This window comes from Scyliorhinus torazame, chromosome 12 (assembly GCF_047496885.1).
Source record: "Scyliorhinus torazame isolate Kashiwa2021f chromosome 12, sScyTor2.1, whole genome shotgun sequence".
Classification (NCBI taxonomy): Eukaryota; Metazoa; Chordata; class Chondrichthyes; order Carcharhiniformes; family Scyliorhinidae; genus Scyliorhinus; species Scyliorhinus torazame.
The window spans coordinates 227102644-227126056 of record NC_092718.1 but is presented as its reverse complement, the minus strand read 5'-3'; the positions used below and the strand labels follow the sequence as shown (position 1 = coordinate 227126056).

At 60.6% G+C, this 23413-nt stretch overlaps 1 protein-coding gene across 1 annotated transcript in view; it reads left to right on the top strand.

The window, feature by feature from the left end:
* Positions 1-6368: 6368 nt before the first annotated feature.
* The window catches only part of smyd4 (SET and MYND domain containing 4), an 83847-nt gene continuing 66802 nt past the window's right edge, over positions 6369-23413 (top strand). The window contains 1 exon segment of the mRNA XM_072470151.1: positions 6369-6474. Within this exon segment, the coding sequence (XP_072326252.1) occupies positions 6386-6474 (89 nt within the window). The 5' untranslated portion in view covers positions 6369-6385.

Here is a 23413-nt window from a genome sequence, read left to right as displayed (position 1 = left end):
GGCCCTCAGCGCGACTCCAACCCTCGGCCCTCAGCGCGACTCCAACCCTCGGCCCTGCCCTCAGCGCGACTCCAACCCTCGGCCCTGCCCTCAGCGTGACTCCAACCCTCGGCCCTGCCCTCAGCGTGACTCCAACCCTCGGCCCTCAGCGTGACTCCAACCCTCGGCCCTGCCCTCAGCGTGACTCCAACCCTCAGCCCTGCGCTCAGCGTGACTCCAACCCTCGGCCCTGCCCTCAGCGTGACTCCAACCCTCGGCCCTGCACTCAGCGTGACTCCAACCCTCGGCCCTGCGCTCAGCGTGACTCCAACCCTCGGCCCTCAGCGTGACTCCAACCCTCAGCCCTGCCCTCAGCGTGACTCCAACCCTCGGCCCTCAGCGTGACTCCAACCCTCGGCCCTCAGCGTGACTCCAACCCTCGGCCTTGCCCTCAGCGTGACTCCAACCCTCGGCCCTCAGCGTGACTCCAACCCTCGGCCCTCAGGGTGACTCCAACCCTCGGCCCTCAGCGCGACTCCAACCCTCGGCCCTGCCCTCAGCCTGACTCCAACCCTCGGCCCTCAGCGTGACTCCAACCCTCGGCCCTCAGCGCGACTCCAACCCTCGGCCCTGCCCTCAGCCTGACTCCAACCCTCGGCCCTCAGCGCGACTCCAGCCCTCGGCCCTCAGGGTGACTCCAACCCTCGGCCCTGCCCTCAGCGTGACTCCAACCCTCGGCCCTGCCCTCAGCGTGACTCCAACCCTCGGCCCTGCCCTCAGCGTGACTCCAACCCTCGGCCCTCAGCGCAACTCCAACCCTCGGCCCTGCCCTCAGCGTGACTCCAACCCTCGGCCCTCAGGGTGACTCCAACCCTCGGCCCTGCCCTCGGCGTGACTCCAACCCTCGGCCCTCAGCGCGACTCCAGCCCTCCTTTCGAGCCCGGTTGATAAATCTGGTCCGGAGGGGGGGGGTGTAAGAGGGAGTTAGGACGAAGAGGTGGAGGAGTAGCATTGTTAATCAAGGATAGTTTAACGGCTGCAGAAAGGCAGTTCGAGGGGGATCTGCCTACTGAGGTAATATGGGCTGAAGTTAGAAATAGGAAAGGAGCGGTCACGTTGTTAGGAGTTTTCTATAGGCCCCCAAATAGTAATAGAGATGTGGAGGAAGAAAGTGCAAAACAGATTATGGATAGGTGTGGAGGTCTCAGGGTAGTTGTCAAGGATGACTTTAGCCTTCCAAATATTGATTGGAACCTCGATAGGTCGAACAGTTCGGATGGGGCAGTTTTTGTACAGTGTGTGCAGGAGGGTTTCCTGACACAATATGTGGATAGGCCGACAAGAGGGGGGGGCCACATTGGATTTGGTACTGGGTAATGAACCGGGCCAAGTGTTAGATTTGTTTGTGGGAGAGCACTTTGGAGATAGTGACCACAATTCGGTGTCTTTCACTATTGCAATGGAGAGGGATAGGGCCATACGGCAGAGCAAGGTTTATAATTGGGGGAGGGGTAATTATGATGCGATTAGGCAAGAATTAGGGAGCATAAGATGGGAACTGAAACTGTCAGGGAAAGGCACAAATGAAAAGTGGAGCTTGTTCAAGGAACAAATACTGCGTGTCCTTGATAGGCATGTCCCTGTCAGGCAGGGAGGAAATGGCCATGTGAGGGAACCATGGTTCACAAAAGAGGTTGAATGTCTTGTCAACAGGAAAAAGGAAGCGTATGTAAGGATGAGAAAACAAGGTTCAGATGGGTCGCTTGAGGGTTACAAGGTAGCAAGGAATGAGCTAAAAAAGGGCTTAGGAGAGCTAGGAGGGGGCATGAGAAATCCTTGGCGGGTCGGATCAAGGAAATCCCCAAGGCTTTTTACTCTTATGTGAGAAATAAAAGAATGACCAGGGTGAGGGTAGGGCCGGTCAAGGACAGTAGTGGGAACTTGTGCATGGAGTCAGAAGATATAGGAGAGGCGTTGAATGAATACTTTTCTTAAGTGTTCACAAAGGAGAGGGGCCATGTTTTGAGGATGAGAGTGATTCAGGCGGGTAGGCTGGAGGAGGTGGATGTTCTGAGGAAGAATGTTTTAGCAAATTTGAAAAACCTTGGGGTCGACAAGTCCTCTGGGCTAGATGGGATATATCCCAGGATTCTTTGGGAGGCAAGGGATGAGATTGCAGAGCCTTTGGCTTTGATCTTTGGGTCCTCACTGTCCATGGGGATAGTGCCAGAGGACTGGAGAGTGGCGAATGTTGTTCCTCTGTTCAAGAAAGGGAATAGGAATGACCCTGGTAATTATAGGCCGGTTAGTCTTACTTCGGTGGTCGGTAAGTTAATGGAAAAGGTCCTGAAGGATAGGATTTATGACCGTTTGGAAAGATGCAGCTTAATCCGGGATAGTCGACACGGATTCGTGAAGGGTAAGTCTTGCCTCACAAACTTGATTGAATTCTTTGAGGAGGTAACTAAGTGAGTAGATGAAGGTAGAGCAGTTGATGTCGTATACATGGATATTAGTAAGGCGTTTGAACAAAGAACAAAGAAAAATTACAGCACAGGAACAGGCTCTTCGGCCCTCCAAGCCTGTGCTGATCCAGATCCTCTATCTAAACCTGTCGCCTATTTTCTAAGGATCTGTAACCCTCTGCTCCCTGCCCATTCATGTATCTGTCTAGAATCATAGACGTTTACAGCATGGAAACAGGCCCTTCGGCCCAACCAGTCCATGCCGCCCAGTTTTTACCATTAAGCTAGTCCCAGTTGCCCGCACTTGGCCCATAACCCTCTATACCCATCTTACCCATGTAACTATCTAAATGCTTTTTGAAAGACACAATTGTACCCGCCTCTACTACTACCTCTGGCAGCCCATTCCAGACACTCACTACCCTCTGAGTGAAGAAATTGCCCCTCTGGGCCCTTCTGAATCTCTCCCCTCTCACCTTAAACCTATGCCCTCTAGTTTTAGACTCCCCTACCTTTGGGAAAAGATGTTGACTATCTACCTTATCTATGCCCCTCATTATTTTATAGACCTCTATAAGATCACCCCTAAGCCTCCTACGCTCCAGGGGAAAAAGTCCCAGTCTATCCAGCCTCTCCTTATAACTCAAACCATCAAGTCCCGGCAACATCCTAGTAAATCTTTTCTGCACTCTTTCTAGTTTAATAATATCCTTTCTATAATAGGGTGACCAGAACTGCACACAGTATTCCAAGTGTGGCCGTACCAATGTCTTGTACAACTTCAACAAGACGTCCCAACTCCTGTATTCAATGTTCTGACCAATGAAACCAAGCATGCCGAATGCCTTCTTCACCACCCTGTCCACCTGCGACTCCACCTTCAAGGAGCTATGAACCTGTACTCCTAGATCTCTTTGTTCTATAACTCTCCCCAACGCCATACCATTAACTGAGTAGGTCCTGGCCTGATTCAATCTGCCAAAATGCATCACCTCACATTTATCTAAATTAAACTCCATCTGCCATTCGTCGGCCCACTGGCCTAATTGATCAAGATCCCGTTGCAATCCTAGATAACCTTCACTATCCACTGTGCCACCAATCTTGGTGTCATCTGCAAACTTACTAACCATGCCTCCTAAATTCTCATCCAAATCATTAATATAAATCACAAATAACAGTGGACCCAGCACCGATCCCTGAGGCACACCACTGGTCACAGGCCTCCAGTTTGAAAAACAACCCTCTACAACCACCCTCTGTCTTCTGTCGTCCAGCCAATTTTGAATCCAATTGGCAACCTCACCCTGGATCCCGTGAGCTTTAACCTTCTGCAACAACCTACCATGCGGTACCTTGTCAAAGGCTTTGCTAAAGTCCATGTAGACAACGTCTACTGCACTGCCCTCATCTACCTTCTTGGTCACTCGCTCAAAAAACTCAATCAAATTTGTGAGACATGATTTTCCACGCACAAAGCCATGCTGACTGCCCCGAATCAGTCCTTGCCTCTCTAAATGCTTGTAGATCCTGTCTCTCAGAATACCTTCTAGCAACTTACCTACTACAGACGTTAGGCTCACCGGTCTGTAGTTCCCAGGCTTTTCCCTGCTGCCCTTCTTAAACAAGGGCACAACATTCGCCACTCTCCAATCTTCAGGCACCTCACCTGTGGCTGCCGATGATTCAAATATCTCGGTTAGGGGACCCGCAATTTCCTCCCTAGCCTCCCACAACATCCTGGGATACATTTCATCTGGTCCCGGGGATTTATCTACCTTGATGCGCTTTAAGACTTCCAGCACCTCCTCCTCTGTAATATGCACACTTCTCAAGACATCACTATTTATTTCCCTTAGTTTCCTAACATCCATGCCTTTCTCCACCGTGAATACCGATGAGAAATATTCATTCAGGATCTCACCCAACTCTTGTGGCTCTGCACATAGATGTCCTTGTTGATCCTTAAGAGGCCCGACTCTGTCCCGAGTTACTCTTTTCCCCTTTATGTATCTGTAGAATCTCTTTGGATTCTCCCTTGCATTATTTGCCAAAGCAATTTCATGTCCCCTTTTTGCCCTCCTGATTTCCCTCTTAACTCTATTTCGACAATCTCTATACTCTTCAAGGGATCTACTTGATCCCAGTTGCTTATGTACGTCATATGCCTCCTTCTTCTTTTTGACCAGAGTCTCAATATCTCTTAAATGATGCTATCGTGCCCGTACTACCACCTCCGCCGGACATGCGTTCCAGGCACCCACCACCCTCTGCGTAAAGAACTTTCCACGCATATCTCCCTTAAACTTTTCCCCTCTCACCTTGAACTCGTGACCCCTAGTAATTGAGTCCCCCACTCTGGGGAAAAAGCTTTTGATAAAGTTCCCCATGGTCGGCTCATGAAGAAAGTAAGGAGGTGTGGGATAGAGGGAAATTTGGCCAATTGGATAATTAACTGGCTATCACATAGAAGTCAGAGGGTGGTGGTGGATGGAAAATTTTCAGACTGGAGACCAGTTACCAGCGGTGTACCACAGGGATCAGTGCTGGGTCCTCTGCTAGTTGTGATTTTTATCAATGACTTGGAGGAGGGGGCTGAAGGGTGGGTCAGTAAATTTGCTGATGACACCAAGATTGGTGGAGTAGTGGATGAGGTGGAGGGCTGTTGGAGGCTGCAAAGAGACATTGATAGGATGCAGAACTGGGCCGAAAAATGGCAGATGGAGTTTAACCCTGATAAGTGCGAGGTGATTCATTTTGGTATAAAAAATTTGAATGCGGATTACAGGGTCAACGGCAGGGTTCTGAGGAATGTGGAGGAACAGAGAGATCTTGGGGTTCATGTCCACAGATCTCTGAAGGTTGCCACTCAAGTGGATAGAGCCGTGAAGAAGGCTTATAGTGTGTTAGCGTTTGTTAACGGGGGGGGGATTGAGTTTCGCGGGGTTATGCTGCAACTATACATGACCCTGGTGAGACCACATTTGGAGTATTGTGTGCAGTTCTGGTCACCTCACTATAGGAAGGATGTGGAAGCGTTGGAAAGGGTGCAAAGGAGATTTAACAGGATGCTGCCTGGTTTGCAGGATAGGTCTTATGAGGAAAGGTTGAGGGAGCTAGGGCTTTTCTCTTTGGAGCGGAGGAGGATGAGAGGCGACTTAATAGAGGTTTATAAGATAGTGAGGGGGATAGATAGAGTGGACGTTCAGAGACTATTTCCTCGGGTGGATGTAGCTGTTGCAAGGGGGCATAACTATAAGGTTCAGGGTGGGAGATATAGGAGGGATGTCCGAGGTAGGTTCTTTACTCAGAGAGTGGTTAGGGTGTGGAATGGACTGCCTGCTGTGAGAGTGGAGTCGGACACTTTAGGAACTTTCAAGCGGTTATTGGATAGGCACATGGAGCACACCAGAATGACAGGGAGTGGGATAGCTTGATCTTGGTTTTGGACAAGGCTCGGCACAACATCGAGGGCCGAAGGGCCTGTTCTGTGCGGTATGAAGATGAATAATGGAACATGCTGAAGGCTACATTCCCCCTTCCTGTGATGGTCAATAAACACCATGTCCGGGGGGGGGGTAGTTGCCGGGACAGCAGGGTGGGCCGAATGGCCTCAGTCTGCACGGTGAGGGCGGGGTGATTGTGTGAAGCAGCCGAACCCGGACAGCGTTCAGGCCGGGGGCTGACCAGTGGCATGTTACTGGCATGTTACAGGCATGTTACAGGCATGTTACACGCGTGCCAGACAATGAGCACAGGGTGACAGCGGCCCCGCCCTCACTACCAGCACAGTGGCTGCACCTACGCCTCACACTGACCCTCCCGGGGCCCGGATGGCCCCACACCCCGGACTCGCAGCTGTCGCCATGGAAACCCCGCCTGACGCCGCCATTGGCTGACGTCGTCACTTCCGCCGCTGGCCCCGCCCCGCAGAGGCCCGGATGGAGGGCGGTTGGAGCGGGTGGTGCGCACGCCGCTGGCGGGAGCTGCCGGAGAGAGAGAGCGGCCGGAGGGGGGAGGGGCCGCTGCGGTCAGTCCCGGGGGAGGGGTCAGTGCGGGGGGGAGGGGTCAGTGCGGGGGGAGGGGTCAGAGTGGGGGGTGGGGTCAGTGCGGGGGGGAGGGGTCAGAGTGGGGGGTGGGGTCAGTGCGGGGGGGAGGGGTCAGTGCGGGGGGAGGGGTCAGAGTGGGGGGTGGGGTCAGTGCGGGGGGGGAGGGGTCAGTGCGGGGGGAGGGGTCAGTGCGGGGGGAGGGGTCAGTACGGGGTGAGGGGTCAGTGCGGGGGGAGGGGTCAGTACGGGGGGAGGGGTCAGAGTGGGGGGTGGGGTCAGTGCGGGGGGGAGGGGTCAGTGCGGGGGGAGGGGTCAGTGCGGGGGGAGGGGTCAGAGTGGGGGGAGGGGTCAGTGCGGGGGGAGGGGTCAGAGTGGGGGGTGGGGTCAGTGCGGGGGGGGAGGGGTCAGTGCGGGGGGAGGGGTCAGTGCGGGGGGGAGGGGTCAGTACGGGGTGAGGGGTCAGTGCGGGGGGAGGGGTCAGTACGGGGGGAGGGGTCAGTGCGGGGGGTGGGGTCAGTGCGGGGGTAGGGGTCAGTGCGGGGGGGGTCAGTGCGGGGGGAGGGGTCAGTGCGGGGGAGAGGGGTCAGTGCGGGGGGAGGGGTCAGTACGGGGGGAGGGGTCAGTGCGGGGGTAGGGGTCAGTGCGGGGGGGGTCAGTGCGGGGGGGGGTCAGTGCGGGGGGAGGGGTCAGTGCGGGGGAGAGGGGTCAGTGCGGGGGGAGGGGTCAGAGCGGGGGAGGGGTCAGTGCGGGGGGGAGGGGTCAGAGTGGGGGGGAGTGGTCAGTGCGGGGGGAGGGGTCAGTGCGGGGGGGAGGGGTCAGTGGGGGGTCAGTGCGGGGGGGAGGGGTCAGTACGGGGGGAGGGGTCAGTGCGGGGGGGAGGGGTCAGTGTGGGGGAGGGGTCAGTGCGGGGGGGAGGGGTCAGTGCGGGGGGGAGGGGTCAGTGCGGGGGGGAGGGGTCAGTGCGGGGGGAGGGGTCAGTGCGGGGGGAGGGGTCAGTGCGGGGGGAGGGGTCAGTGCGGGGGGAGGGGTCAGTGCGGGGGGAGGGGTCAGTGCGGGGGGAGGGGTCAGTGCGGGGGGGAGGGGTCAGTGCGGGGGGAGGGGTCAGTGCGGGGGGAGGGGTCAGTGCGGGGGGAGGGGTCAGTGCGGGGGGAGGGGTCAGTGCGGGGGGAGGGGTCAGTGCGGGGGGGGGGTTGGGTGTCGCCGATCAAGGTCTGTGGGGGTCATGGGCCAGGGTGTGGGGTCACCGGTCAGGGAGGCTCTGCAAGTGTCGCTGGTTTATTGGGTATTGGTTAGCGGGTGTGTGGACACAGCCGGGCTGGTTAGCGGGTGTGTAGACACAGCGGGGCTGGTTAGCGGGTGTGTAGACACAGTGGGGCTGGTTAGCGGGTGTGTGGACACAGCCGGGCTGGTTAGCGGGTGTGTGGACACAGCCGGGCTGGTTAGCGGGTGTGGGGACACAGTGGGGCTGGTTAGCGGGTGTGTGGACACAGTGGGGCTGGTTAGCGGGTGTGTGGACACAGTGGGGCTGGTTAGCGGGTGTGTGGACACAGTGGGGCTGGTTAGCGGGTGTGTGGACACAGTGGGGCTGGTTAGCGGGTGTGTGGACACAGTGGGGCTGGTTAGCGGGTGTGTAGACACAGTGGGGCTGGTTAGCGGGTGTGGGGACACAGTGGGGCTGGTTAGCGGGTGTGGGGACACAGTGGGGCTGGTTAGCGGGTGTGGGGACACAGTGGGGCTGGTTAGCGGGTGTGTAGACACAGCGGGGCTGGTTAGCGGGTGTGTGGACACAGCCGGGCTGGTTAGCGGGTGTGTGGACACAGCCGGGCTGGTTAGCGGGTGTGGGGACACAGTGGGGCTGGTTAGCGGGTGTGTGGACACAGTGGGGCTGGTTAGCGGGTGTGGGGACACAGTGGGGCTGGTTAGCGGGTGTGTGGACACAGTGGGGCTGGTTAGCGGGTGTGTGGACACAGCGGGGCTGGTTAGCGGGTGTGTGGACACAGCGGGGCTGGTTAGCGGGTGTGTGGACACAGTGGGGCTGGTTAGCGGGTGTGGGGACACAGTGGGGCTGGTTAGCGGGTGTGTAGACACAGTGGGGCTGGTTAGCGGGTGTGTGGACACAGTGGGGATGGTTAGCGGGTGTGGGGACACAGTGGGGCTGGTTCGCGGGTGTGTAGACACAGTGGGGCTGGTTAGCGGGTGTGTGGACACAGTGGGGCTGGTTAGCGGGTGTGTGGACACAGTGGGGCTGGTTAGCGGGTGTGTGGACACAGTGGGGCTGGTTCGCGGGTGTGTAGACACAGCGGGGCTGGTTAGCGGGTGTGTAGACACAGTGGGGCTGGTTAGCGGGTGTGGGGACACAGCGGGGCTGGTTAGCGGGTGTGGGGACACAGTGGGGCTGGTTAGCGGGTGTGTAGACACAGTGGGGCTGGTTAGCGGGTGTGTAGACACAGTGGGGCTGGTTAGCGGGTATGTGGACACAGCCGGGCTGGTTAGCGGGTGTGTGGACACAGTGGGGCTGGTTAGCGGGTGTGTGGACACAGTGGGGCTGGTTAGCGGGTGTGTGGACACAGTGGGGCTGGTTAGCGGGTGTGTGGACACAGTGGGGCTGGTTAGCGGGTGTGTAGACACAGTGGGGCTGGTTAGCGGGTGTGTAGACACAGTGGGGCTGGTTAGCGGGTGTGTAGACACAGTGGGGCTGGTTAGCGGGTGTGTGGACACAGTGGGGCTGGTTCGCGGGTGTGTAGACACAGTGGGGCTGGTTAGCGGGTGTGTGGACACAGTGGGGCTGGTTAGCGGGTGTGTAGACACAGTGGGGCTGGCTAGCGGGTGTGTAGACACAGTGGGGCTGGTTAGCGGGTGTGTGGACACAGTGGGGCTGGTTAGCGGGTGTGTAGACACAGTGGGGCTGGTTAGCGGGTGTGGGGACACAGTGGGGCTGGTTAGCGGGTGTGGGGACACAGCCGGGCTGGTTAGCGGGTGGGTGGACACAGTGGGGCTGGTTAGCGGGTGTGTAGACACAGTGGGGCTGGTTAGCGGGTGTGTGGACACAGTGGGGCTGGTTAGCGGGTGTGGGGACACAGTGGGGCTGGTTAGCGGGTGTGTAGACACAGCCGGGCTGGTTAGCGGGTGTGGGGACACAGTGGGGCTGGTTAGCGGGTGTGTAGACACAGCCGGGCTGGTTAGCGGGTGTGTAGTCACAGTGGGGCTGGTTAGCGGGTGTGTGGACACAGTGGGGCTGGTTAGCGGGTGTGTGGACACAGTGGGGCTGGTTAGCGGGTGTGTGGACACAGTGGGGCTGGTTAGCGGGTGTGTGGACACAGCCGGGCAGGTTAGCGGGTGTGTGGACACAGTGGGGCTGGTTAGCGGGTGTGTAGACACAGTGGGGCTGGTTAGCGGGTGTGTGGACACAGTGGGGCTGGTTAGCGGGTGTGTGGACACAGTGGGGCTGGTTAGCGGGTGTGTAGACACAGTGGGGCTGGTTAGCGGGTGTGGGGACACAGTGGGGCTGGTTAGCGGGAGTGTAGACACAGTGGGGCTGGTTAGCGGGTGTGTAGACACAGCGGGGCTGGTTAGCGGGTGTGTAGACACAGCGGGGCTGGTTAGCGGGTGTGTGGACACAGTGGGGCTGGTTAGCGGGTGTGTAGACACAGCGGGGCTGGTTAGCGGGTGTGTAGACACAGTGGGGCTGGTTAGCGGGTGTGGGGACACAGTGGGGCTGGTTAGCGGGTGTGTGGACACAGTGGGGCTGGTTAGCGGGTGTGTAGACACAGCGGGGCTGGTTAGCGGGTGTGTAGACACAGTGGGGCTGGTTAGCGGGTGTGGTGACACAGCGGGGCTGGTTAGCGGGTGTGGGGACACAGTGGGGCTGGTTAGCGGGTGTGTGGACACAGTGGGGCTGGTTAGCGGGTGTGTAGACACAGTGGGGCTGGTTAGCGGGTGTGTAGACACAGTGGGTGTGGTTAGCGGGTATGTGGACACAGCCGGGCTGGTTAGCGGGTGTGTGGACACAGTGGGGCTGGTTAGCGGGTGTGTGGACACAGTGGGGCTGGTTAGCGGGTGTGTGGACACAGTGGGGCTGGTTAGCGGGTGTGTAGACACAGTGGGGCTGGTTAGCGGGTGTGTGGACACAGTGGGGCTGGTTAGCGGGTGTGTAGACACAGTGGGGCTGGTTAGCGGGTGTGTAGACACAGTGGGGCTGGTTAGCGGGTGTGTGGACACAGTGGGGCTGGTTAGCGGGTGTGTAGACACAGTGGGGCTGGTTAGCGGGTGTGGGGACACAGTGGGGCTGGTTAGCGGGTGTGGGGACACAGCCGGGCTGGTTAGCGGGTGGGTGGACACAGTGGGGCTGGTTAGCGGGTGTGTAGACACAGTGGGGCTGGTTAGCGGGTGTGTGGACACAGTGGGGCTGGTTAGCGGGTGTGGGGACACAGTGGGGCTGGTTAGCGGGTGTGTAGACACAGCCGGGCTGGTTAGCGGGTGTGGGGACACAGTGGGGCTGGTTAGCGGGTGTGTAGACACAGCCGGGCTGGTTAGCGGGTGTGTAGACACAGTGGGGCTGGTTAGCGGGTGTGTGGACACAGTGGGGCTGGTTAGCGGGTGTGTGGACACAGTGGGGCTGGTTAGCGGGTGTGTGGACACAGTGGGGCTGGTTAGCGGGTGTGTGGACACAGCCGGGCAGGTTAGCGGGTGTGTGGACACAGTGGGGCTGGTTAGCGGGTGTGTAGACACAGTGGGGCTGGTTAGCGGGTGTGTGGACACAGTGGGGCTGGTTAGCGGGTGTGTGGACACAGTGGGGCTGGTTAGCGGGTGTGTGGACACAGTGGGGCTGGTTAGCGGGTGTGTAGACACAGTGGGGCTGGTTAGCGGGTGTGGGGACACAGTGGGGCTGGTTAGCGGGAGTGTAGACACAGTGGGGCTGGTTAGCGGGTGTGTAGACACAGCGGGGCTGGTTAGCGGGTGTGTAGACACAGCGGGGCTGGTTAGCGGGTGTGGGGACACAGTGGGGCTGGTTAGCGTGTGTGTAGACACAGTGGGGCTGGTTAGCGGGTGTGTGGACACAGTGGGGCTGGTTAGCGGGTGTGGGGACACAGTGGGGCTGGTTCGCGGGTGTGTAGACACAGTGGGGCTGGTTAGCGGGTGTGTGGACACAGTGGGGCTGGTTAGCGGGTGTGTGGACACAGTGGGGCTGGTTAGCGGGTGTGTGGACACAGTGGGGCTGGTTAGCGGGTGTGTAGACACAGCGGGGCTGGTTAGCGGGTGTGTAGACACAGTGGGGCTGGTTAGCGGGTGTGGGGACACAGCGGGGCTGGTTAGCGGGTGTGGGGACACAGTGGGGCTGGTTAGCGGGTGTGTGGACACAGTGGGGCTGGTTAGCGGGTGTGTAGACACAGTGGGGCTGGTTAGCGGGTGTGTAGACACAGTGGGGCTGGTTAGCGGGTATGTGGACACAGCCGGGCTGGTTAGCGGGTGTGTGGACACAGTGGGGCTGGTTAGCGGGTGTGTGGACACAGTGGGGCTGGTTAGCGGGTGTGTGGACACAGTGGGGCTGGTTAGCGGGTGTGTGGACACAGTGGGGCTGGTTAGCGGGTGTGTAGACACAGTGGGGCTGGTTAGCGGGTGTGTAGACACAGTGGGGCTGGTTAGCGGGTGTGCAGACACAGTGGGGCTGGTTAGCGGGTGTGTGGACACAGTGGGGCTGGTTCGCGGGTGTGTAGACACAGTAGGGCTGGTTAGCGGGTGTGTGGACACAGTGGGGCTGGTTAGCGGGTGTGTAGACACAGTGGGGCTGGTTAGCGGGTGTGTAGACACAGTGGGGCTGGTTAGCGGGTGTGTGGACACAGTGGGGCTGGTTAGCGGGTGTGTAGACACAGTGGGGCTGGTTAGCGGGTGTGGGGACACAGTGGGGCTGGTTAGCGGGTGTGGGGACACAGCCGGGCTGGTTAGCGGGTGGGTGGACACAGTGGGGCTGGTTAGCGGGTGTGTAGACACAGTGGGGCTGGTTAGCGGGTGTGTGGACACAGTGGGGCTGGTTAGCGGGTGTGGGGACACAGTGGGGCTGGTTAGCGGGTGTGTAGACACAGCCGGGCTGGTTAGCGGGTGTGGGGACACAGTGGGGCTGGTTAGCGGGTGTGTAGACACAGCCGGGCTGGTTAGCGGGTGTGTAGTCACAGTGGGGCTGGTTAGCGGGTGTGTGGACACAGTGGGGCTGGTTAGCGGGTGTGTGGACACAGTGGGGCTGGTTAGCGGGTGTGTGGACACAGTGGGGCTGGTTAGCGGGTGTGTGGACACAGCCGGGCAGGTTAGCGGGTGTGTGGACACAGTGGGGCTGGTTAGCGGGTGTGTAGACACAGTGGGGCTGGTTAGCGGGTGTGTGGACACAGTGGGGCTGGTTAGCGGGTGTGTGGACACAGTGGGGCTGGTTAGCGGGTGTGTGGACACAGTGGGGCTGGTTAGCGGGTGTGTAGACACAGTGGGGCTGGTTAGCGGGTGTGGGGACACAGTGGGGCTGGTTAGCGGGAGTGTAGACACAGTGGGGCTGGTTAGCGGGTGTGTAGACACAGCGGGGCTGGTTAGCGGGTGTGTAGACACAGCGGGGCTGGTTAGCGGGTGTGTGGACACAGTGGGGCTGGTTAGCGGGTGTGTAGACACAGCGGGGCTGGTTAGCGGGTGTGTAGACACAGTGGGGCTGGTTAGCGGGTGTGGGGACACAGTGGGGCTGGTTAGCGGGTGTGTGGACACAGTGGGGCTGGTTAGCGGGTGTGTAGACACAGCGGGGCTGGTTAGCGGGTGTGTAGACACAGTGGGGCTGGTTAGCGGGTGTGGTGACACAGCGGGGCTGGTTAGCGGGTGTGGGGACACAGTGGGGCTGGTTAGCGGGTGTGTGGACACAGTGGGGCTGGTTAGCGGGTGTGTAGACACAGTGGGGCTGGTTAGCGGGTGTGTAGACACAGTGGGTGTGGTTAGCGGGTATGTGGACACAGCCGGGCTGGTTAGCGGGTGTGTGGACACAGTGGGGCTGGTTAGCGGGTGTGTGGACACAGTGGGGCTGGTTAGCGGGTGTGTGGACACAGTGGGGCTGGTTAGCGGGTGTGTAGACACAGTGGGGCTGGTTAGCGGGTGTGTGGACACAGTGGGGCTGGTTAGCGGGTGTGTAGACACAGTGGGGCTGGTTAGCGGGTGTGTAGACACAGTGGGGCTGGTTAGCGGGTGTGTGGACACAGTGGGGCTGGTTAGCGGGTGTGTAGACACAGTGGGGCTGGTTAGCGGGTGTGGGGACACAGTGGGGCTGGTTAGCGGGTGTGGGGACACAGCCGGGCTGGTTAGCGGGTGGGTGGACACAGTGGGGCTGGTTAGCGGGTGTGTAGACACAGTGGGGCTGGTTAGCGGGTGTGTGGACACAGTGGGGCTGGTTAGCGGGTGTGGGGACACAGTGGGGCTGGTTAGCGGGTGTGTAGACACAGCCGGGCTGGTTAGCGGGTGTGGGGACACAGTGGGGCTGGTTAGCGGGTGTGTAGACACAGCCGGGCTGGTTAGCGGGTGTGTAGACACAGTGGGGCTGGTTAGCGAGTGTGTGGACACAGTGGGGCTGGTTAGCGGGTGTGTGGACACAGTGGGGCTGGTTAGCGGGTGTGTGGACACAGTGGGGCTGGTTAGCGGGTGTGTGGACACAGCCGGGCAGGTTAGCGGGTGTGTGGACACAGTGGGGCTGGTTAGCGGGTGTGTAGACACAGTGGGGCTGGTTAGCGGGTGTGTGGACACAGTGGGGCTGGTTAGCGGGTGTGTGGACACAGTGGGGCTTGTTAGCGGGTGTGTGGACACAGTGGGGCTGGTTAGCGGGTGTGTAGACACAGTGGGGCTGGTTAGCGGGTGTGGGGACACAGTGGGGCTGGTTAGCGGGAGTGTAGACACAGTGGGGCTGGTTAGCGGGTGTGTAGACACAGCGGGGCTGGTTAGCGGGTGTGTAGACACAGCGGGGCTGGTTAGCGGGTGTGTGGACACAGTGGGGCTGGTTAGCGGGTGTGGGGACACAGTGGGGCTGGTTAGCGGGTGTGTAGACACAGCCGGGCAGGTTAGCGGGTGTGTGGACACAGTGGGGCTGGTTAGCGGGTGTGTAGACACAGCGGGGCTGGTTAGCGGGTGTGTGGACACAGCGGGGCTGGTTAGCGGGTGTGTGGACACAGTGGGGCTGGTTAGCGGGTGTGTAGACACAGCGGGGCTGGTTAGCGGGTGTGTGGACACAGTGGGGCTGGTTAGCGGGTGTGTGGACACAGTGGGGCTGGTTAGCGGGTGTGTGGACACAGTAGGGCTGGTTAGCGGGTGTGTGGACACAGTGGGGCTGGTTAGCGGGTGTGTAGACACAGTGGGGCTGGTTAGCGGGTGTGTAGACACAGTGGGGCTGGTTAGCGGGTGTGGAGACACAGTGGGGCTGGTTAGCGGGTGTGTGGACACAGTGGGGCTGGTTAGCGGGTGTGTAGACACAGTGGGGCTGGTTAGCGGGTGTGTAGACACAGTGGGGCTGGTTAGCGGGTGTGGGGACACAGTGGGGCTGGTTAGCGGGTGTGTAGACACAGTGGGGCTGGTTAGCGGGTGTGTGGACACAGTGGGGCTGGTTAGCGGGTGTGTAGACACAGTGGGGCTGGTTAGCGGGTGTGTAGACACAGTGGGGCTGGTTAGCGGGTGTGTAGACACAGCGGGGCTGGTTAGCGGGTGTGTAGACACAGCCGGGCTGGTTAGCGGGTGTGTAGACACAGCCGGGCTGGTTAGCGGGTGTGTAGACACAGTGGGGCTGGTTAGCGGGTGTGTGGACACAGTGGGGCTGGTTAGCGGGTGTGTAGACACAGCGGGGCTGGTTAGCGGGTGTGGGGACACAGTGGGGCTGGTTAGCGGGTGTGTGGACACAGTGGGGCTGGTTAGCGGGTGTGGGGACACAGTGGGGCTGGTTAGCGGGTGTGTGGACACAGTGGGGCTGGTTAGCGGGTGTGTAGACACAGTGGGGCTGGTTAGCGGGTGTGTGGACACAGTGGGGCTGGTTAGCGGGTGTATGGACACAGTGGGGCTGGTTAGCGGGTGTGTGGACACAGCCGGGCTGGTTAGCGGGTGTGTGGACACAGTGGGGCTGGTTAGCGGGTGTGGGGACACAGTGGGGCTGGTTAGCGGGTGCGTGGACACAGTGGGGCTGGTTAGCGGGTGTGTGGACACAGTGGGGCTGGTTAGCGGGTGTGTGGACACAGCGGGGCTGGTTAGCGGGTGTGTGGACACAGTGAGGCTGGTTAGCGGGTGTGTGGACACAGTGGGGCTGGTTAGCGGGTGTGGGGACACAGTGGGGCTGGTTAGCGGGTGCGTGGACACAGTGGGGCTGGTTAGCGGTTGTGTGGACACAGTGGGGCTGGTTAGCGGGTGTGTGGACACAGTGAGGCTGGTTAGCGGGTGTGTAGACACAGTGGGGCTGGTTAGCGGGTGTGTGGACACAGCCGGGCTGGTTCGCGGGTGTGGGGACACAGTGGGGCTGGTTAGCGGGTGTGTGGACACAGTGGGGCTGGTTAGCGGGTGTGTGGACACAGTGGGGCTGGTTAGCGGGTGTGTAGTCACAGCCGGGCTGGTTAGCGGGTGTGTGGACACAGTGGGGCTGGTTAGCGGGTGTGTGGACACAGTGGGGCTGGTTAGCGGGTGTGTGGACACAGTGGGGCTGGTTAGCGGGTGTGTGGACACAGTGGGGCTGGTTAGCGGGTGTGTAGACACAGTGAGGCTGGTTAGCGGGTGTGTAGTCACAGTGGGGCTGGTTAGCGGGTGTGTGGACACAGCGGGGCTGGTTAGCGGGTGTGGGGACACAGTGGGGCTGGTTAGCGGGTGTGTGGACACAGTGAGGCTGGTTAGCGGGTGTGGGGACACAGTGAGGCTGGTTAGCGGGTGTGTAGACACAGCGGGGCTGGTTAGCGGGTGTGTAGACACAGTGAGGCTGGTTACCGGGTGTGTGGACACAGTGGGGCTGGTTAGCGGGTGTGTAGACACAGCGGGGCTGGTTAGCGGGTGTGTAGACACAGCGGGGCTGGTTAGCGGGTGTGTAGACACAGTGGGGCTGGTTAGCGGGTGTGTGGACACAGTGGGGCTGGTTAGAGGGTGTGTAGACACAGTGGGGCTGGTTAGCGGGTGTGGGGACACAGTGGGGCTGGTTAGCGGGTGTGTAGACACAGTGGGGCTGGTTAGCGGGTGTGTGGACACAGTGGGGCTGGTTAGCGGGTGTGTGGACACAGCCGGGCTGGTTAGCGGGTGTGTGGACACAGTGGGGCTGGTTAGCGGGTGTGTGGACACAGTGGGGCTGGTTAGCGGGTGTGTAGACACAGTGGGGCTGGTTAGCGGGTGTGTAGACACAGCGGGGCTGGTTAGCGGGTGCGTGGACACAGTGGGGCTGGTTAGCGTGTGTGTGGACACAGTGGGGCTGGTTAGCGGGTGTGTGGACACAGTGGGGCTGGTTAGCGGGTGTGTGGACACAGTGGGGCTGGTTAGCGGGTGTGTGGACACAGTGGGGCTGGTTAGCGGGTGTGTGGACACAGTGGGGCTGGTTAGCGGGTGTGTGGACACAGCGGGGCTGGTTAGCGGGTGTGTAGACACAGTGGGGCTGGTTAGCGGGTGTGTAGACACAGTGGGGCTGGTTAGCGGGTGCGTGGACACAGTGGGGCTGGTTAGCGGGTGTGGGGACACAGTGGGGCTGGTTAGCGGGTGTGTGGACACAGCGGGGCTGGTTAGCGGGTGTGGGGACACAGTGGGGCTGGTTAGCGGGTGTGTGGACACAGTGGGGCTGGTTAGCGGGTGTGGGGACACAGTGGGGCTGGTTAGCGGGTGTGTAGACACAGCCGGGCTGGTTAGCGGGTGTGTGGACACAGTGGGGCTGGTTAGCGGGTGTGTGGACACAGCCGGGCTGGTTAGCGGGTGTGTAGACACAGTGGGGCTGGTTAGCGGGTGTGTGGACACAGTGGGGCTGGTTAGCGGGTGTGCAGACACAGTGGGGCTGATTAGCGGGTGTGCAGACACAGTGGGGCTGGTTAGCGGGTGTGTAGACACAGCCGGGCTGGTTAGCGGGTGTGTGGACACAGTGGGGCTGGTTAGCGGGTGTGTAGACACAGTGGGGCTGGTTAGCGGGTGTGTAGACACAGCGGGGCTGGTTAGCGGGTGCGTGGACACAGTGGGGCTGGTTAGCGGCTGTGTAGACACAGTGGGGCTGGTTAGCGGGTGTGTAGACACAGTGGGGCTGGTTAGCGGGTGCGTGGACACAGTGGGGCTGGTTAGCGGGTGTGGGGACACAGTGGGGCTGGTTAGCGGGTGTGTAGACACAGTGGGGCTGGTTAGCGGGTGTGTGGACACAGTGGGGCTGGTTAGCGGGTGTGTGGACACAGTGGGGCTGGTTAGCGGGTGTGTGGACACAGTGGGGCTGGTTAGCGGGTGTGTGGACACAGTGGGGCTGGTTAGCGGGTGTGTAGACACAGTGGGGCTGGTTAGCGCGTGTGTAGACACAGTGGGGCTGGTTAGCGGGTGCGTGGACACAGTGGGGCTGGTTAGCGGGTGTGGGGACACAGTGGGGCTGGTTAGCGGGTGTGTGGACACAGCGGGGCTGGTTAGCGGGTGTGGGGACACAGTGGGGCTGGTTAGCGGGTGTGTGGACACAGTGGGGCTGGTTAGCGGGTGTGGGGACACAGTGGGGCTGGTTAGCGGGTGTGTAGACACAGTGGGGCTGGTTAGCGGGTGTGTAGACACAGCCGGGCTGGTTAGCGGGTGTGTGGACACAGTGGGGCTGGTTAGCGGGTGTGTAGACACAGTGGGGCTGGTTAGCGGGTGTGTGGACACAGTGGGGCTGGTTAGCGGGTGTGCAGACACAGTGGGGCTGGTTAGCGGGTGTGCAGACACAGTGGGGCAGGTTAGCGGGTGTGTGGACACAGTGGGGCTGGTTAGCGGGTGTGGGGACACAGTGGGGCTGGTTAGCGGGTGTGTAGACACAGTGGGGCTGGTTAGCGGGTGTGTGGACACAGTGGGGCTGGTTAGCGGGTGTGCAGACACAGTGGGGCTGGTTAGCGGGTGTGCAGACACAGTGGGGCTGGTTAGCGGGTGTGTGGACACAGTGGGGCTGGTTAGCGGGAATGTGGACACAGTGGGGCTGGTTAGCGGGTGTGTAGACACAGCGGGGCTGGTTAGCGGGTGTGGGGACACAGTGGGGCTGGTTAGCGGGTGTGTAGACACAGTGGGGCTGGTTAGCGGGTGTGTGGACACAGTGGGGCAGGTTAGCGGGTGTGTGGACACAGTGGGGCTGGTTAGCGGGTGTGTGGACACAGTGGGGCTGGTTAGCGGGTGTGTAGACACAGTGGGGCTGGTTAGCGGGTGTGTAGACACAGTGGGGCTGGTTAGCGGGTGTGTGGACACAGCCGGGCTGGTTAGCGGGTGTGTGGACACAGTGGGGCTGGTTAGCGGGTGTGTGGACACAGTGGGGCTGGTTAGCGGGTGTGTGGACACAGCCGGGCTGGTTAGCGGGTGTGTGGACACAGTGGGGCTGGTTAGCGGGTGTGGTGACACAGTGGGGCTGGTTAGCGGGTGTGTGGACACAGCCGGGCTGGTTAGCGGGTGTGTGGACACAGTGAGGCTGGTTAGCGGGTGTGTAGACACAGTGGGGCTGGTTAGCGGGTGTGTGGACACAGCCGGGCTGGTTAGCGGGTGTGTGGACACAGTGGGGCTGGTTAGCGGGTGTGTAGACACAGTGGGGCTGGTTAGCGGGTGTGTGGACACAGTGGGGCTGGTTAGCGGGTGTGGGGACACAGTGGGGCTGGTTAGCGGGTGTGGGGACACAGTGGGGCTAGTTAGCGGGTGTGGGGACACAGTGGGGCTGGTTAGCGGGTGTGTGGACACAGTGGGGCTGGTTAGCGGGTGTGTAGACACAGCCGGGCTGGTTAGCGGGTGTGTAGACACAGTGGGGCTGGTTAGCGGGTGTGTGGACACAGTGGGGCTGGTTAGCGGGTGTGTGGACACAGTGGGGCTGGTTAGCGGGTGTGTAGACACAGCCGGGCTGGTTAGCGGGTGTGTAGACACAGTGGGGCTGGTTAGCGGGTGTGGGGACACAGTGGGGCTGGTTAGCGGGTTTGTGGACACAGTGGGGCTGGTTAGCGGGTGTGTGTACACAGCCGGGCTGGTTAGCGGGTGTGTGGACACAGTGGGGCTGGTTAGCGGGTGTGTAGACACAGTGGGGCTGGTTAGCGGGTGTGTGGACACAGTGGGGCTGGTTAGCGGGTGTGTGGACACAGTGGGGCTGGTTAGCGGGTGTGTGGACACCCTGGGGCTGGTTAGCGGGTGTGTGGACACAGTGGGGCTGGTTAGCGGGTGTGTGGACACAGTGGGGCTGGTTAGCGGGTGTGTGGACACAGTGGGGCTGGTTAGCGGGTGTGTGGACACAGCCGGGCTGGTTAGCGGGTGTGTAGACACAGTGGGGCTGGTTAGCGTGTGTGTGGACACAGTGGGGCTGGTTAGCTGGTGTGTGGACACAGTGGGGCTGGTTAGCGGGTGTGTGGACACAGTGGGGCTGGTTAGCGGGTGTGTGGACACAGCCGGGCTGGTTAGCGGGTGTGTGGACACAGTGGGGCTGGTTAGCGGGTGTGTAGACACAGCCGGGCTGGTTAGCGGGTGTGTGGACACAGTGGGGCTGATTAGCGGGTGTGTGGACACAGTGGGGCTGGTTAGCGGGTGTGTGGACACAGCCGGGCTGGTTAGCGGGTGTGTGGACACAGTGGGGCTGGTTAGCGGGTGTGTGGACACAGCCGGGCTGGTTAGCGGGTGTGTAGACACAGCGGGGCTGGTTAGCGGGTGTGTAGACACAGCCGGGCTGGTTAGCGGGTGTGTGGACACAGTGGGGCTGGTTAGCGGGTGTGGGGACACAGCCGGGCTGGTTAGCGGGTGTGTGGACACAGTGGGGCTGGTTAGCGGGTGTGTGGACACAGTGAGGCTGGTTAGCGGGTGTGTGGACACAGCGGAGCTGGTTAGTGGGTGTGTGGACACAGTGAGGCTGGTTAGCGGGTGTGTGGACACAGTGGGGCTGGTTAGTGGGTGTGTGGACACAGTGGGGCTGGTTAGCGGGTGTGTGGACACAGTGGGGCTGGTTAGCGGGTGTGTGGACACAGTGGGGCTGGTTAGCGGGTGTGGGGACACAGTGGGGCTGGTTAGCGGGTGTGTGGACACAGTGGGGCTGGTTAGCGGGTGTGTGGTCACAGTGGGGCTGGTTAGCGGGTGTGTGGACACAGTGGGGCTGGTTAGCGGGTGTGTGGACACAGTGGGGCTGGTTAGCGGGTGTGTGGACACAGTGGGGCTGGTTAGCGGGTGTGTGGACACAGTGGGGCTGGTTAGCGGGTGTGTAGACACAGCCGGGCTGGTTAGCGGGTGTGTAGACACAGCGGGGCTGGTTAGCGGGTGTGTGGACACAGTGGGGCTGGTTAGCGGGTGTGTGGACACAGTGGGGCTGGTTAGCGGGTGTGTGGACACAGTGAGGCTGGTTAGCGGGTGTGTGGACACAGTGGGGCTGGTTAGCGGGTGTGGGGACACAGCCGGGCTGGTTAGCGGGTGTGTGGACACAGTGAGGCTGGTTAGCGGGTGTGTGGACACAGTGGGGCTGGTTAGCGGGTGTGTGGACACAGTGGGGCTGGTTAGCGGGTGTGTGGACACAGCGGGGCTGGTTAGTGGGTGTGTGGACACAGTGAGGCTGGTTAGCGGGTGTGTGGACACAGTGGGGCTGGTTAGCGGGTGTGTGGACACAGTGGGGCTGGTTAGCGGGTGTGTAGACACAGTGGGGCTGGTTAGCGGGTGTGTGGACACAGTGGGGCTGGTTAGCGGGTGTGTGGACACAGTGAGGCTGGTTAGCGGGTGTGTGGACACAGTGGGGCTGGTTAGCGGGTGTGGGGACACAGCCGGGCTGGTTAGCGGGTGTGTGGACACAGTGAGGCTGGTTAGCGGGTGTGTGGACACAGTGGGGCTGGTTAGCGTGTGTGTAGACACAGTGGGGCTGGTTAGCGGGTGTGTGGACACAGTGGGGCTGGTTAGTGGGTGTGTAGACACAGCCGGGCTGGTTAGCGGGTGTGTAGACACAGTGGGGCTGGTTAGCGGGTGTGGGGACACAGTGGGGCTGGTTAGCGGGTGTGTAGACACAGTGGGGCTGGTTAGCGGGTGTGTGGACACAGTGGGGCTGGTTAGCAGGTGTGTGGACACAGTGAGGCTGGTTAGCGGGTGTGTGGACACAGTGGGGCTGGTTAGCGGGTGTGGGGACACAGCCGGGCTGGTTAGCGGGTGTGTGGACACAGTGAGGCTGGTTAGCGGGTGTGTGGACACAGTGGGGCTGGTTAGCGGGTGTGTAGACACAGTGGGGCTGGTTAGCGGGTGTGTGGACACAGTGGGGCTGGTTAGTGGGTGTGTAGACACAGCCGGGCTGGTTAGCGGGTGTGTAGACACAGTGGGGCTGGTTAGCGGGTGTGGGGACACAGTGGGGCTGGTTAGCGGGTGTGTAGACACAGTGGGGCTGGTTAGCGGGTGTGTAGACACAGTGGGGCTGGTTAGCGGGTGTGTGGACACACTGGGGCTGGTTAGTGGGTGTGTAGACACAGCCGGGCTGGTTAGCGGGTGTGTAGACACAGTGGGGCTGGTTAGCGGGTGTGTGGACACAGTGAGGCTGGTTAGCGGGTGTGTGGACACAGTGGGGCTGGTTAGCGGGTGTGTAGACACAGTGGGGCTGGTTAGCGGGTGTGTGGACACAGTGGGGCTGGTTAGTGGGTGTGTAGACACAGCCGGGCTGGTTAGCGGGTGTGTAGACACAGTGGGGCTGGTTAGCGGGTGTGGGGACACAGTGGGGCTGGTTAGCGGGTGTGTAGACACAGTGGGGCTGGTTAGCGGGTGTGTAGACACAGTGGGGCTGGTTAGCGGGTGTGTGGACACAGTGGGGCTGGTTAGTGGGTGTGTAGACACAGCCGGGCTGGTTAGCGGGTGTGTAGACACAGTGGGGCTGGTTAGCGGGTGTGTGGACACAGTGAGGCTGGTTAGCGGGTGTGTGGACACAGTGGGGCTGGTTAGCGGGTGTGTAGACACAGTGGGGCTGGTTAGCGGGTGTGTGGACACAGTGGGGCTGGTTAGTGGGTGTGTAGACACAGCCGGGCTGGTTAGCGGGTGTGTAGACACAGTGGGGCTGGTTAGCGGGTGTGTGGACACAGTGGGGCTGGTTAGTGGGTGTGTAGACACAGCCGGGCTGGTTAGCGGGTGTGTAGACACAGTGGGGCTGGTTAGCGGGTGTGTGGACACAGCCGGGCTGGTTAGCGGGTGTGTGGACACAGTGGGGCTGGTTAGCGGGTGTGTGGACACAGTGGGGCTGGTTAGCGGGTGTGTGGACACAGCCGGGCTGGTTAGCGGGTGTGGGGACACAGTGGGGCTGGTTAGCGGGTGTGTGGACACAGTGAGGCTGGTTAGCGGGTGTGTAGACACAGTGGGGCTGGTTAGCGGGTGTGTGGACACAGTGAGGCTGGTTAGCGGGTGTGTGGACACAGTGAGGCTGGTTAGCGGGTGTGTGGACACAGTGGGGCTGGTTAGCGGGTGTGTGGACACAGTGGGGCTGGTTAGCGGGTGTGTGGACACAGTGGGGCTGGTTAGCGGGTGTGTAGACACAGTGGGGCTGGTTAGCGGGTGTGTGGACACAGTGAGGCTGGTTAGCGGGTGTGTGGACACAGTGAGGCTGGTTAGCGGGTGTGTGGATACAGTGGGGCTGGTTAGCGGGTGTGTGGACACAGTGGGGCTGGTTAGCGGGTGTGTGGACACAGTGGGGCTGGTTAGCGGGTGTGTAGACACAGTGGGGCTGGTTAGCGGGTGTGGGGACACAGTGGGGCTGGTTAGCGGGTGTGTAGACACAGTGGGGCTGGT